Consider the following 13,261-nt stretch of genomic DNA (forward strand, 5'->3'; position numbering starts at 1 on the left):
GGCATGTGCTCCTTTTCTAATCAACCAACTGGTGATAATTTTGTGAGGAGAGAATGAGAGAGGGAGAGCCTTCAGCCCTCTGAAGGAAAGGTCTGGAATGAGTCTAAGAATGTGCATCGGGTGCACGGGGTGAAAGGAATTGGTTCAGCTCTAGAAAATTCCGAGCGGTCCAGCGCAGGCGCTGATTTAACCCTTCTGTGTGTATTCACAGAGGCCACGCTGAAGAAGCAAACATTTTTGTTAGGTCAACTGAAAGGTTTCTAACAATTTTTTAAAAAACACATTCTGTAGTGAAATCTATACCACAGTGAAAAATTACTGTACTTACTGGCAAAATCTGAAAATGCTTTATTTTTTGATGATGACACAGCGTAAGTACAAATGCCTTTGGATTACTCTGGCTGTCCCGAAGAAGAAACAGCCTAGGGGGGGAAAGCAGTATATGTCTCTATTACATTGACTGCAAACTGTTTCTTACACATTAAGTGCTTTATTATGTCATTTACCTTTGATGCACGTACAAAGTCTATAGCAATACATAATTCATTTGGAATTTAATCAATTATTTCATTATGCTAACAAAACTGTGGCAGCATCACACTTCTTAGAAAAACAAATACATACATAAGTTTCAAAGTCTCTGTCATGAGCATTCCAGGTCAGTGGAAACAATTTTAGACAAGGTACTCTGAGGTGCTCTTTGCACTTCCAACTAGGACTGGAACAGATTTCTTTCTAATCCTCTGGGGAGCTGATGCCAGAGCTTCCAACGAAAATATGTAGTTACTCACTGTAACTATGGCTCTTCAAGTGGTGAACCATATATCCATACAAAAGGGTTTGCGCCTGTGTGAACGCTGGGTTGGAAAGTCCCAGAGTCTCAAAAGTGAAAGTGTCTTTGCCTATATTGCGCATGTGCAGTCCCACTTTCGTCAGTCCCTATTGTCCACCACAAGACAGAAGGCAAAACATGAGGGGAGGTGGGCAGGTTGTGTGGATACATGGATCACCACTCGAAGAAACATAGTTATGGTGAGTAAACACTTCTTCTTCATGGTGTCCATGTATGCACACAAAAGGGGTGACCGGCAAGTTAAAGTTTAGAAGTGGGAGTTACGTCTAACTGGGATAAAACAGCCCAGCCAAAGGAAGCATCTCTGAGCTCTGAAATCTAATCTGTAGTGAGTCCTACAGCCTTGACTCTGTAGCCGCTCAGCAATGGCCTGTATGCCACATAAGAACACAGCAGAAGAGAATACTCCCCTGACGAAATGATCACAAACGGTTCTAGGCAATGGCTTGCTCGGTAGCTGGAAAGTGAGGGAAATGGCCAAGGTGATCCATTTGGAGAAATACTGGGAGGATACTGGGTGCCCCTTTCTCAGAATCTGGTAGCAGACTTAAAGCCTGGTTGTTTGCCTAAAATCTTTTGTCCTGTCTACGTAAAATGCCAAGGCCCTCATAGCATCCAGAGAGCGGAGTGAGCGTTTGAGGTCTTTCTACTGTGAAGGATAAAAGGTAAGTAGAATCAAAGGTTGTGACATGAAGAAATGGGAGACCACTTCGGGTAGAAAAGATATATCTGTATAGAGGGCAACCTTGTCATGGGAGAAAACCAGATGTGGAGGGTAACAGAGGATGGCTGCCAGTTCTGTTGACTGGCAATCAGACATGAGGGCCACCAGAAGAGCTGTCTCAAAGGTCAGGAGATGGAGGTCTGTCATCACCAGTGGCTTGAAAGGAGATAAGACCAGTGAGAGAGACCAAGGGTCTTCTGGGGGCCACACGTTGGGTTAGGCATTCTGAAGACCTTTCATAAACATCTTAACCATCTGGTGCGTGAAAAAGCATTAGGATGAGTGACCAGCTGGTTGGTGAACCAAAAAAGGTGCACAGACCTTTACAGAAAGGCCCTGTTGCTTGAGGTGCAGGAGAAAGGCTAGGACAATAGGTAGAGAACCAGAGAGTGCAGCAGATCATGTGAAGACATATAAGGATGGGACTTTTTCCAACTGTAGCTATAGAGACAGTTTGTGGATGGGTTCCAGGCCTGTCTCAAAATGTTTGTGAGGAGGGGAATATCCTCCAGGCAGTGAGCTTCAGGTGAAGAATGTCTGGATGGAGGACTGTGTCCCAGTGGTGAAAGAGGAGGTCATGGCGCAGGGGCAGCCTAATTCTGTTGGGTGGCAAAGAGGAGCAGGGTCGTAAACCATTCGTGGAAAGGCCACCAAGGGATAATAATAAGGACCACATTAGAGCTGTTGTGCAGGATTTTCATGAGTGTGCGCTGGATCAGGGGAAAGAGAGGGACATGTATAGTAGGCCACTAGTCCAGTCCATGGTGAAGGCACCCCCTAGGTGCTGGTGGTTGCAAAGACGTCCACAGAGGGTTCACTCCATGAGAGGATTAGTTGATCATAAACCCTGTGGGATAGTTTCCATTCGTGGGTTGGGTCATAATTCGGCTGAGATGATCTGCTGTTTCGTTGTCCATGTCAGCGATGTGATTTGCTATTGGAGAAATGTAATGGGTGATGCACCATTCCCAGATGATGCTGGAGAGGTACAGGAGGCTCAGGGACCTGGTGCTGCCCTGTTTCTTCACACAGAACATTGCAGCAGTACAATATTGTCCATGGAGATCTGGACACAGCAGCCATGGATTATGTTCCTGAAAGCCTGTAGGGCATTAAAAACCGCAAAAAGTTAGAGGAAGTTGATATGGTGAGACCTCTTGTGTCTGGATCACAGTACCCGTGCTGTCCTGAGGTGACAGTGTGCACCCCATTCTATCATTTTTTGCATCACTATGAGATGGGTGCTGCTGGTGGAGTGCTGACCCATAGGTGACTCTGGGGTGTCCACCAGAGAACCTGGTGCTTGAGTCATGGCAGAAGAAAGTGTTTTTTTGTGAGAGGAGTCCCTTCTGTCATTGTAGGCAAGTAGGCAAAAAGATTGGAGTGGCCACATTCTGAGTCTGGCATGAGGTACAGTAAAATGGATGTGGTGGATACCAAATGCCCTGGCAGGCATTGCACTGAGTGAATTATGTGCTGGGCCTGAATGAGTCTTTGGGTGGAGTGTGTAATAGTGGTCATTCATGGCTGAGGAAGGAAAGACAGTGATGCCTTGCCTTCTGAGAAAGGCAGCCACTGGCACCATGCATTTAATGAAGACTCTCAGGGCTGTAGAGAGGCCAAAGAGGAGTGCATGGAAGTGGTACGTCAGAAACATTTTGGGGTGATGATTCTGTTCAGGGCATGGAGGTTGAGTATAGGATACAACTCACCATCCTTTTTGGGTAAGGTAAAGAAGCCACTTAAAAGATGATGAAGGTGATATGCCTCCTTTTGCCAGCAAGGTGCAAACTTCTTCAAGGAAAATGGAGTGTGGAGTGTGTCATATATGTCCAGTGAGCAGGACAGCAGAAAATTCTATTGTGTAGCTATGGATGATGATGTTGAGGATCCACATATCCGAGGTGATAGTGTGCCAGATGTGAAGAAAGGGTGCTAAGCATATGTCTGTATGTGTGGATATGTGATGGAGAAGGTGGCATGTGTCAAGCTCATCAAAACTGCTGTTTTGGCTTCCTCTCCACCTTCTTGGTGAAGATCGTTGGTTTGTATTTCACAGAGGACGAAACTGGAATGAATCTTTGATAAGTAGATTGGTCTAATGTTTTTGACCACTCAGACGTTGACTTGAAGGTGGTGTACAGGAGAGAGCACTTCTACTGAGAATGGAAATGCTGTGGCATCGACCAATATATGTTAATAATGCCCATTTTCTTAGCATCAGTTCTCTTTTTGTGAAGGTCCTGCATTATTGTCAGTGTTGAAAAGGCCATCCCCATCAAAGGGGAGGTCTTCAAATCCGAGACTTTGAGTTCTCAGGGAGAACCGCTGAATGGAGCCAAGCATGCCGTCAGAGAGTAATAATCACCACCATGCTCTTTGCTGTGCAGTTTACTATGTGATGTGGATTTGTTGGCTGGCAAGTGTGCAAGCCTCTTATTGGAAAGAGATAACAAGTGTCTGCTTCTCCAGGGTGGGGGGAGACTGACAATGATGAGCTGAAATTTTTCCCAAATGAACTGGTGGTAAGCTCCCATCATAGCTTGATAATTAGCTATGCACGTGTGGAGCACTGCCAATGAGTAGACGTTGCAGGCCAGTAAGTCAAGTTTATGACCTTAGCAGGTGTATAAGGGGAAGTGCTTTTTAGATATACAGTAAGTTGGACAGTTTGAATTATGACAGAGTTTGTTACAGGATGTTTAAAGAGAAATGTAGCTTTATCCTTTTGGATAAATTTACCAAATTACCAGTCCAGCGAGATGTGAGTGGGATGGAGGAAGGTTTCTGCCAAGACTGGTTAATGAGGTCAGTCAGAGTCCCAAGCACCGCCATTCCCAAAGAGATGTAGGATTTTTTTTGTTAGTACGAGCTAAGACAGAGTCTTTTGCTGGTGGCACTGATTTAAAGGTTGGGACATGCAACGACTTCACCATTCTCTCTATCAGATCATTATAGCAGGAGAGGTATCTGGGGGTGAAAGAGGAGCAGAGTCCTGCACATCTGGATCAGATAAGGGGCCCTGGGACAAGAGCAGGTTCATTTTCCTCATATGACCCTGAATTGTACAAGCTGTCATCTGACTGTTTTTCTCTTACAGGAATGGGAGGTGTCATCTGGATCTGCTAGTCATTGGGTGGCAGTTGAGAGGTAAGTATGAAGTCTGGATTAGGAGGCAGTAGAAACACCTGCAGTGAGTAAGGTTGGATGGCCAAAGTATGAGCAGCAGCCTGGTGATGTTGGCCCTGTATTGGGTGCAATTTGGTAGATTGCTGGGGGCTGACACCAGCCCTTGGTGAGGGAGATCAAGATACAGCATGGTTTCAGATTCTTGGTGGCGATAGGAATCATCCTGCCTGTCATGATAATCAGGGGGATCAATCCCAGGGGGTGCTCATATGTTTCTCGAGACTGAGACTGAACATAAATGCAAAAACGAAGTCTGCTGTGGTCTCAAGATCTGTGTTGACTCCAGCAAGATTGCAATGATCAGCCTCTATCCTCATAGACAAACTGAGAGGGCTAAAGAACAGAGCGTAGTAGTCCTCATAATACTGAGAGTTTACCGAAAAGATCTCAAGTAGCATGGAGTATACTGATGTGATGGAGATCACGTATTTGAGTATGATTTTAGGCTCCAATATTCCCAGCCACGATGTCTTGGTGAGGATGGCCATTGGGTCAATGGATGAGACCTTGATTATGACCTTAGCTCATCCTCGGGCACACGAGGAGGCAAGGATGGCTCTTGAAGAGAAATCTAAGGAGAAGGAGGACTCAGAGATACCTGTAGCAACACTCGGTGCAGAGGGGCTAAGGTATTTACCCTCTGAGACAGAGACTGTATATTGGGCATTGGTAATATGAGCAGAGGCAGGCTCTTGGATAGGCAGTTGGGAGTCTGAGGTGGCCATGAGAAGCTTGGTGTCGGTCGGCTGCCACTTTTTCTTCTGCTTGGTTTGCTTTGATATTGGAGTCTGTGGGTCACTTGTAGCTACAGTGCTCTGATTTCTTGGTGGATTTCAAGGATGTTTTCAAGGTTGAAGGTGCCTCAGGATCCCACACTGGGGTCTTGTCTGGTAGCACCACCAGATCCATGTCTTGAGTGATGGCAACTTTGGGAATTAAGATGTCCCCCAGGAGTAGGGTCAGTGGCCTGAAGAAATTGCTCCCAGAAAAGGGAGTGAACGCGGGACTGGCGATTTTCAAGGGCAAGACTGGTAAAGATCTGGCAAATTTTGCAGGATTTGACTAAATGGGTTTCTCCTAAACAGAAAAGGCAGGCAGGCAGGCATCATGCCCATCAGACTGAGAGACCTTCTTGCCACAAGTGGCACACTTTTTCCTAAAGGCATAGGTCATAAATCAGTAGGAAGAGAATGGCTAATAGCCATGAGGGGAGGGGAGACCCCTAAGAAAATAATCCACTAACAAAATACCTTTCTTTCTTTCATTCTTTCTTTCTTCTTTTTTAAAGGAAGAGGAAAGGAAAATGTAGGAAAAAGAGGTAAAGGAAGGCAAAAACTTTTGCAGGAGTGATGCAGGTAAGTAAAGAAAAGAGGGGCTCTAGAGCAGTCCAATGCGTGCTATTGCAACAGTGGACAAAAATGGACTGACAAGAGTGAGGCTGCGCTTGCACAGTATAGGCAAAGACAATTCTGCTTTTGAGGCTCTGGAACTGTCCAAATCAAAACTTTCCTTTTGTGTACATACATGGACTCAACGGAGAACCAATTTTATTTTAAATCCTCTGAATGCTGCAAGCTATTGGCCTATGGTACAGAACACACCCTCCTCCCATTGACCACACTAATAAACACAAGACTGTAAGAGGCAGCACTTGACCCATGTGATATTCTTCCTCTACAACTGATGTCCCCTATTTGTCAAAGTGAGTAACAAATTACAATTTCACCACAAAATTAGGGAACTTTTAAGTACATTAATCATAGCATACTGTATTTTTTGCTCCGTAAGACGTACTTTTTCCCCCTCAAAAAAGTGGGGGAAAGTGTGTGCATCTTATGGAGCGAATACCGTCTTCCCGCCGCCGCCATTGTCACCAAGCAGCCCTTCTCCTCCCCTTCTGGGGCAGGGAGCGCTTCCGGATGATGAGCTGCCTGGGGAGGAGTTTTATTTTTATTTATTTATTTATTTGAATTAGGTGCATCTTATCATCAGGTGCGTCTTATGGAGCGAAAAATACGGTAATTTAATTATACCTCAGTTATTGCAAAGTGGAATAAATTACGAGTAGCTACTTGTAGTTAAACGCTTCCAAGCTCTGCTGTAGACAGTATTAACTTAGACAGGCTATCTGACATTGCAGAAGGCCATTTCCTCTGTTCTTATTAATATTCAGTGAAAGAAAAATACTATTGAATTTTATACTGAATTCATTTTCCAAGCATTTTATGCCACAGGCTTTTAGTCTACATAAAACAAAACTCAGGTATACTAGGGCACTTGACCATGGCTTCCAACTGGGACCTCCAGACAGAGTTGTAAATAGTACATTCTTAATGAAAAATGCATACCCATCCACAAGACCCTGCTGTTTAATAATTCGGTGTGATTCTTCTCTAGAAATCCTGCCATGAAACCAGTGCTGTGTCCTATGGATAACTGAAGAAATAAAGAGTTAACAGTGATATAATATACAGTGGTGCTTCGACTTACGAATGTCCCTACTTATGACCATTTCGAGTTACAACTAGCTCTGGCTGCAAAATTTTGCTTTGCCTTGCAGCCAGAGCTTCCAGTTACGAACAGAAAAAGGCAGGGGAAAAGGGTGGGAAATTCAAATTGCTAACTGTAGTTGGCGAAGAGGCTGCTTCTTTGTAGCTCTTTCACCCCAGCAGTTAGAGAGTGTGTGATTGGAGGAGGCTTGGGACTGCCTGGAAAGGTAAGGTGATGCTTTCTGCTTTTTAAGAACTGTTCTGGGTGGGTTTTGCAGCGTGGTTTTGGGCTGGGGGGTTTATGTTTCTGTGTTTTGTTGTTGCGACAGGGCTTGTTCCTTTGTTTATTTTTGAGTTTGTTTATTTTTACAGCCCCAGGGCATTCCTATGGGTCTGACAGTGGTGTGTTTTTTTGTATTTTTTTAATGCTGGAACGGATGAATCGTGTTCCAATGCATTCCTATGGGAAATGGTGCTTTGACTTACAACCATTTTGAGTTACGTCCATCTTCTGGAACGGATTATGGTCGTAAGTCGAGGCACCACTCTATGTACTGTATAGTGTTATAGACTTTCATAGGCATATCCCCACCCTTCTGATGAGCAAGTATCATTGCTTTCCTGTTTTTCATGCAACTATGGTGCTCTGCTCCTTCCATAGCAAGTTAGACAGCAGAGTTGTGAGAAATTTAGTCACATGATCTATTGCTCATTTGCCTTCTTATTTATGCAGCTGTAAAATGATAAATTAATCAATTAAGAGAATACAATATGGATATGAAAAAGGTTTCCGTGTTTGAATCAGTTTTATTGCCAGCACATCAAGGATAAGATCTGCTATCAGTTGTCATATTTAAAACAATTTAGAATTATTCACAAATGTACACTGAAGAAGCATGAAACTTCAAACAAATGTTTATAAAACCTAAAAATGGAACCATTCAGAAAAACACACAAGCATTTTTATTGGAGGGCAGATGTGTACCCAAAACACAGCCATGGAATATTTACTGACAAACTCCTAGCAGCAAATAAATGTGCTGTATAGAGAACGTATTGCATTTTCCTAGGTACAAAATATGCAAAAAAAATTTTTTCTCAAACAGGTTGTCTTTTCCCTCCTAAAAGGCCATCAGCTACAGTTACAACAATATATGAGGAAGGCCTCAAGACTCAACAGTACAGTCACTGCACTTACCAAAGTACAGGAGTGCCTCGCAAGACGAACGCCTTGCGGCACGAAAAACCCGCTAGATGAAGTGGTCTGGCTAGGGTTTTGGTGCCTCGCAAGAGGAACGTTCCTATGGCCCTGCTTCGCAAGACGAAGCAGGGCCCGGCCCGGCCCCCCAACAGCAAAGTGCCGCTTTTAGAGGCTTCCCCAGGGGCAGGGGGAAAGCACAATTTTTTTTATTTCCATATATTTTTGGTGCTGGGCAAGCCCAGGGAAAGCTTCTAACACCCACCGTCGATCAGCTGTGAGGTGGGGAGGGAGCTGAGAAGAGCACAAAATGGCTGCTGCTCCCCTGCTGGGTCTGGGCTCTCAGCTGTTTGCCGCTCTTTTTCTGGCTTTTCAGGGCTACCAAGGCCCTCTGAGGAGCTGGGCTCAGTCTACAGTACCTGGTAAGTGACTTTATTTTATTTTTATTTTTGTTTTGGACTCCCCCCCCCCATAGGAATGCATTAATTAAGTTTCAATGCATTTCTATGGGAAACCGTGCCTCACAAGACGAACTTTTCACTAGACGGCATTAACCGTGGAACGGATTAATTTCGTCTTGCAAGGCACCACTGTATGGTTGTTTAGCACAGTAAATTCCTGCAGCCTTTCCCAAGTGCTTAATTCTTCTACTATACCCATGTTTCATACTGCCTACAGACTCTACCCAAAGAAGAACAACATATAATTCTGCTACTACAAAAACACAAACCCTTCCAATGAAAATCATACCCCCCACACACCCCTATTAACTTAATCTGTATTAAGCAAAATTTTATTCCACACCTGATATACCCCAAAGGAGCTGAAAACTAATACAGTGGGGTCTTGACTTGAGAACTTAATCCGTATTGGAAGGCGGTTCTCAAGTCAAAAAGTCTGTAAGTCAAGTCTCCATTGACCTACAGTGCATTGAAAACCGATTAATCCCGTAACAGGCCATTTTTGTTCCATTTTGGTTTTTTTTCTGGTCTGTAAGTCAATTCTCAGGCTGCAAGTCAAACCTAAATTTTGCAGCCAGAGAAGTCTGTAACTCAAAAAGTCTGTAAGTCAAGCCGTCTGTAAGTCAAGGGTCCACTGTATTATATTTTCCTGTTGATTTATAACATATGAATCTATACATCTACTAATCCTTATTCTTAATTATAGATTTGCTCTCACTTCATCTCCCTCTATGGGAAGAGTTCTCTGCCCCTACTACCCTTGATGCCAGAGTGTCTTTTTTCATTTCTCAAGAAATCCCTCCAAAGTGCCTGAGAAACCAGCTTTACTTTAACTTCTTCCCCTACCAAGCAGAAACCTCATCTTTTGCTTTCTCATCTATAGGAACAAGTGGGACTCCAAAGATTAGGAATTATTAATATAGATATTCAAAGCTATTAAATTTGGATTCAAATTTATTTGGAACTATCCGAGTGTGGCAGTATTCTGTGAATTCCATATATTCCCAAATCCAAATGAAGTCTGGATGTACATTTAAACCGAACTCTAGCCTTGAACCTGATGCTATTCTTACTCCTAACGCTCAATGCATTGGAATTCTCATGGGGTCAAAAAATACTCAAGACATTTTTTATCCTGATAGATGAGGCTTAATGCCCTAAGAATACAGTAGCAAAGTAAGCTTGGCCCCTAAGCTTAACTTTTGCACTGAAATTAACAGGGCCTCCCACTCTTCAGGTATTCATCCGCAGCAATCTGTCTTACCTGTGCTCAGTGTGGAAGGATGAAGGGGACTTTGGCTACCCAGGATATTCATTCTTGTGCTGCGTTTCTGCAGAACAAAACTATGGTCATATTGTGTGTATGTAAAGGAAAGAATAACTGCATATATAAAAAATAACTCACAAAGTGTGACCTGGTTGAAAATATGTGAGCTAATTGTTTATAATCTTTTCTCTCCTCAGGTACTACTTTTCTGCCTCAACAAGTTTCCAACTGAGTCATGAAATTTCCTTGGTAATGTAGGTAACTCCCTACCTCTTACCCTCACCACTACCCTGTGAGGCTAATCAAGGGAAAGAGAAGAGGTGTCTGCAAAAAAGACAGGATACAACAATATATTCCTAAAAGGCCGATGGCAAAATGGTATAATTTTGCCAAATGAGAAAGGCTTTGAAAGGCAGTTTCTGTGAATACCAATCATACTTTTATTATAAAAAAACATTTTTTCCACTTAGAAAATAAAACATAAAGGGGACCAAAAAACAAAAAAACAAAAGCAGTTTTTTGTCCATATTAAGTAAAATTTACTCTCTTATTCAAATGAGGGTTTGGCTGAGTATTCCATCAATGAAACAAAGCATCAGTTCTAAATCCCTCAAGGCTAAAGATGATCTTCTGTGTGTCAAATCTTTGTTTTGTTGTAAAGCTGACAAGGTGATCTTAGGTCTTTTTTCACATCTTAGACAATTCTACCTCATGGGTTATAGGGAAGGAGGAGAGAAGGACCATTTTATACAATCCTGTAGTCTCTGGACAGACAGCAAGATAACAATATTTAATGAACAATATACTAAATGTATTGTTCCTTGATCTAGTTGATGTATGATGGGAGATACAGATTAAGATGAATACGGGCACATGTCCATACCCACTTTGCTGTGAATGGTGTAGAATGGAAGGTGCACCAGAAGGATCTTTTCAAATGTTACCGTTAACAACCTAGGAGCATCTTTGCTACTCCCACTCTGCTCCCAGTAATACTGAAAAAAATTCATATCATACAGATGGTGGGTGGCACTACAGCTGTCCCCCTACTGGTCCATTAGGGGACCCAACGGTGCTGATTCAGGAAACAGCCCCAAGTAACCTACTTCCTTAAAATATGACCAGCAGCTGTGTCACAGGAGCTTGTATGATGCAGTTGATAATGCTACCGACTACTCCCATCTTATGGCATTCTACATGTGAATGTTTCCAGCCAGAACGACTGACCGGGCATTTTAGTACAAAAGACACATGGATTTTTAGGTTAAAACAATCACTTGTCACTTGGGTCACTTGGATAACAAATCAGCAAAGGGACATCCTTACCCTCCAAGCATGTCCTTCTTCCAAGGCTGCAGTCTGTGCTTCTACTGGATTTTCAATAACACGTCCTATTTGTCCAGAAAAATCCATTGCCACTAAAGAATTTTCAGACACACTTCTCTGAAAGGATTTTTTAAACAAGAAAAATAGAACAATCCACTCATTATTTAAATGTTTTTAAAATGCTCCTCCAGCTCTTTTGATTTTTCAAATTTTCTGACTTTTTAAAATACATTCCCAAGAAGAACAAAACAATGAAAATGGTACTGAGCAAACTGCTATGATCATACAATTGAGTTAAACCCAACAACTCTCACCTCTTAAAGATCCTGAGAGGTTATACTGTATATTCTGTATTCACAGCAGTTTACCTTGTTGAAATCTAGACCAAAGCTGCCTTACCTGGAGTACTTTTGCCTCTCTTAAACTGTGTCTCCAGAGAAATAAAATTCTGTTCTTTCAGTTAAAACTACCCCAGAGCTGGGTGTGCACGCACACAGCTCTCTTCCTTCTCTGCACAATGATCAGGTTAGGTTCCGGTTGCAACAGAACCCAGCGCACACGGGGGCAAAGCTGTGTGTGTGAGAGAGAGGCTGAGCCCCACCCAGAAGGGCTGCAAAATGGAGGGTACGTTGACCACCATTAAGTCCAATACAGATTGGACTCAGTATTATCAGTGGGCTGAATTTAATTGTGACTGAGAAGTTCCACATATTTTAATGGCTTTTTTGTCATAGGACTATTGTATGCAGCCTTTTGTTGTTTATAAACTTAAGGCCTGATTGTCCTATTCTTCAAGTAAGTAATGGATGAAATTTTGCTGATTATGCTCAGTTGCTTCTTTCTCTGTTATGGTATCAGTCAGGAATATTCTTAATTCATTTTGTATATGGTAGGTCACTGAGGCAGAAGAAGGGCAGCAAGGATGTACTTTCCTTTTTTAAAAATATCAATTTAAAGTTTTTTACTTTCTCCCTTTTTGTATCTTACTCTTATTTTAGTAAGTTGTGAGTCATTGCTTCGAAAATGTCTTTTTCTCAGTTTTGGTTCCTACATGATAAAGAATTCTAAAGAACATGACAGAACTACCATTCTGTCCAGAAAGTTCCCAACTGAAGTCAGCAAGACAATATTTGCAAATGAAAGCTTTTCACACATCTAAAATTGTAATAACAAAGACATATTTTTTTCTTCAAAGCACAACATGTATTAATTTTAAAAAGTTTGATCCATGAAACCTCTAAACTAGTGAAGTGAAACCTCTACACTATCTCATGTGGAACATGGCAGAAAGGAGTATTTTGGTAAGAGTGCAGTTGAGACTTAATGCATTCAAGAAAGCAGGCAATGAAATTCTGGTTCAAAGGGAAAAGATTTATAGAAAACAATTTAGACCTTTACCTAATACACCCTCACAGAAATTACTGACAGTGCTTTTCATGCCTTGGCCAAAGTTAGTTCCAGAACTATTTAATCAAATTCAAGGCAGAAGTCTAGAGGGCCAACATCCTTAATCCTGCTTCTCAAGCCTTGACCTTTACACTCAGCCAGCTTTAGTTCTTTAACTTTCCATATTCTGGACACTGTTGAAACCTTGGTTTCAGCTACAGCCCAAGGCTCATTAATCCTTTTAAGAGGTCATTTCATTCCTAGATCACTGCTTCTTAAATTGTGGGTTGCAACCCCATATAGGGTTGCATAACTGAATGTGGGAGTTTCAATACATCCACAGACCTGCTGTCTTCTTGCAAGCAGCA

General features: G+C 42.5%; 1 protein-coding gene across 4 annotated transcripts in view; it reads right to left on the bottom strand.

The window, feature by feature from the left end:
• The window catches only part of GRB10 (growth factor receptor bound protein 10), a 190,141-nt gene that overhangs the window by 5,274 nt on the left and 171,606 nt on the right, over positions 1 to 13,261 (bottom strand). For all 4 annotated transcript variants that reach the window (XM_073003891.2, XM_020806217.3, XM_078377599.1 and 1 more), the window contains 4 exons: positions 11,508 to 11,624; positions 10,179 to 10,245; positions 7,115 to 7,202; positions 329 to 422 (listed from right to left, as the gene is read on the bottom strand). In XM_073003891.2, coding sequence (XP_072859992.1) covers positions 329 to 422; positions 7,115 to 7,202; positions 10,179 to 10,245; positions 11,508 to 11,624 — 366 coding nt within the window. The remainder of the gene's footprint in view (positions 1 to 328; positions 423 to 7,114; positions 7,203 to 10,178; positions 10,246 to 11,507; positions 11,625 to 13,261) is intronic.

The sequence above is a fragment of the Pogona vitticeps genome, chromosome 6, assembly GCF_051106095.1.
Source record: "Pogona vitticeps strain Pit_001003342236 chromosome 6, PviZW2.1, whole genome shotgun sequence".
In the NCBI taxonomy this organism is placed as follows: domain Eukaryota; kingdom Metazoa; phylum Chordata; class Lepidosauria; order Squamata; family Agamidae; genus Pogona; species Pogona vitticeps.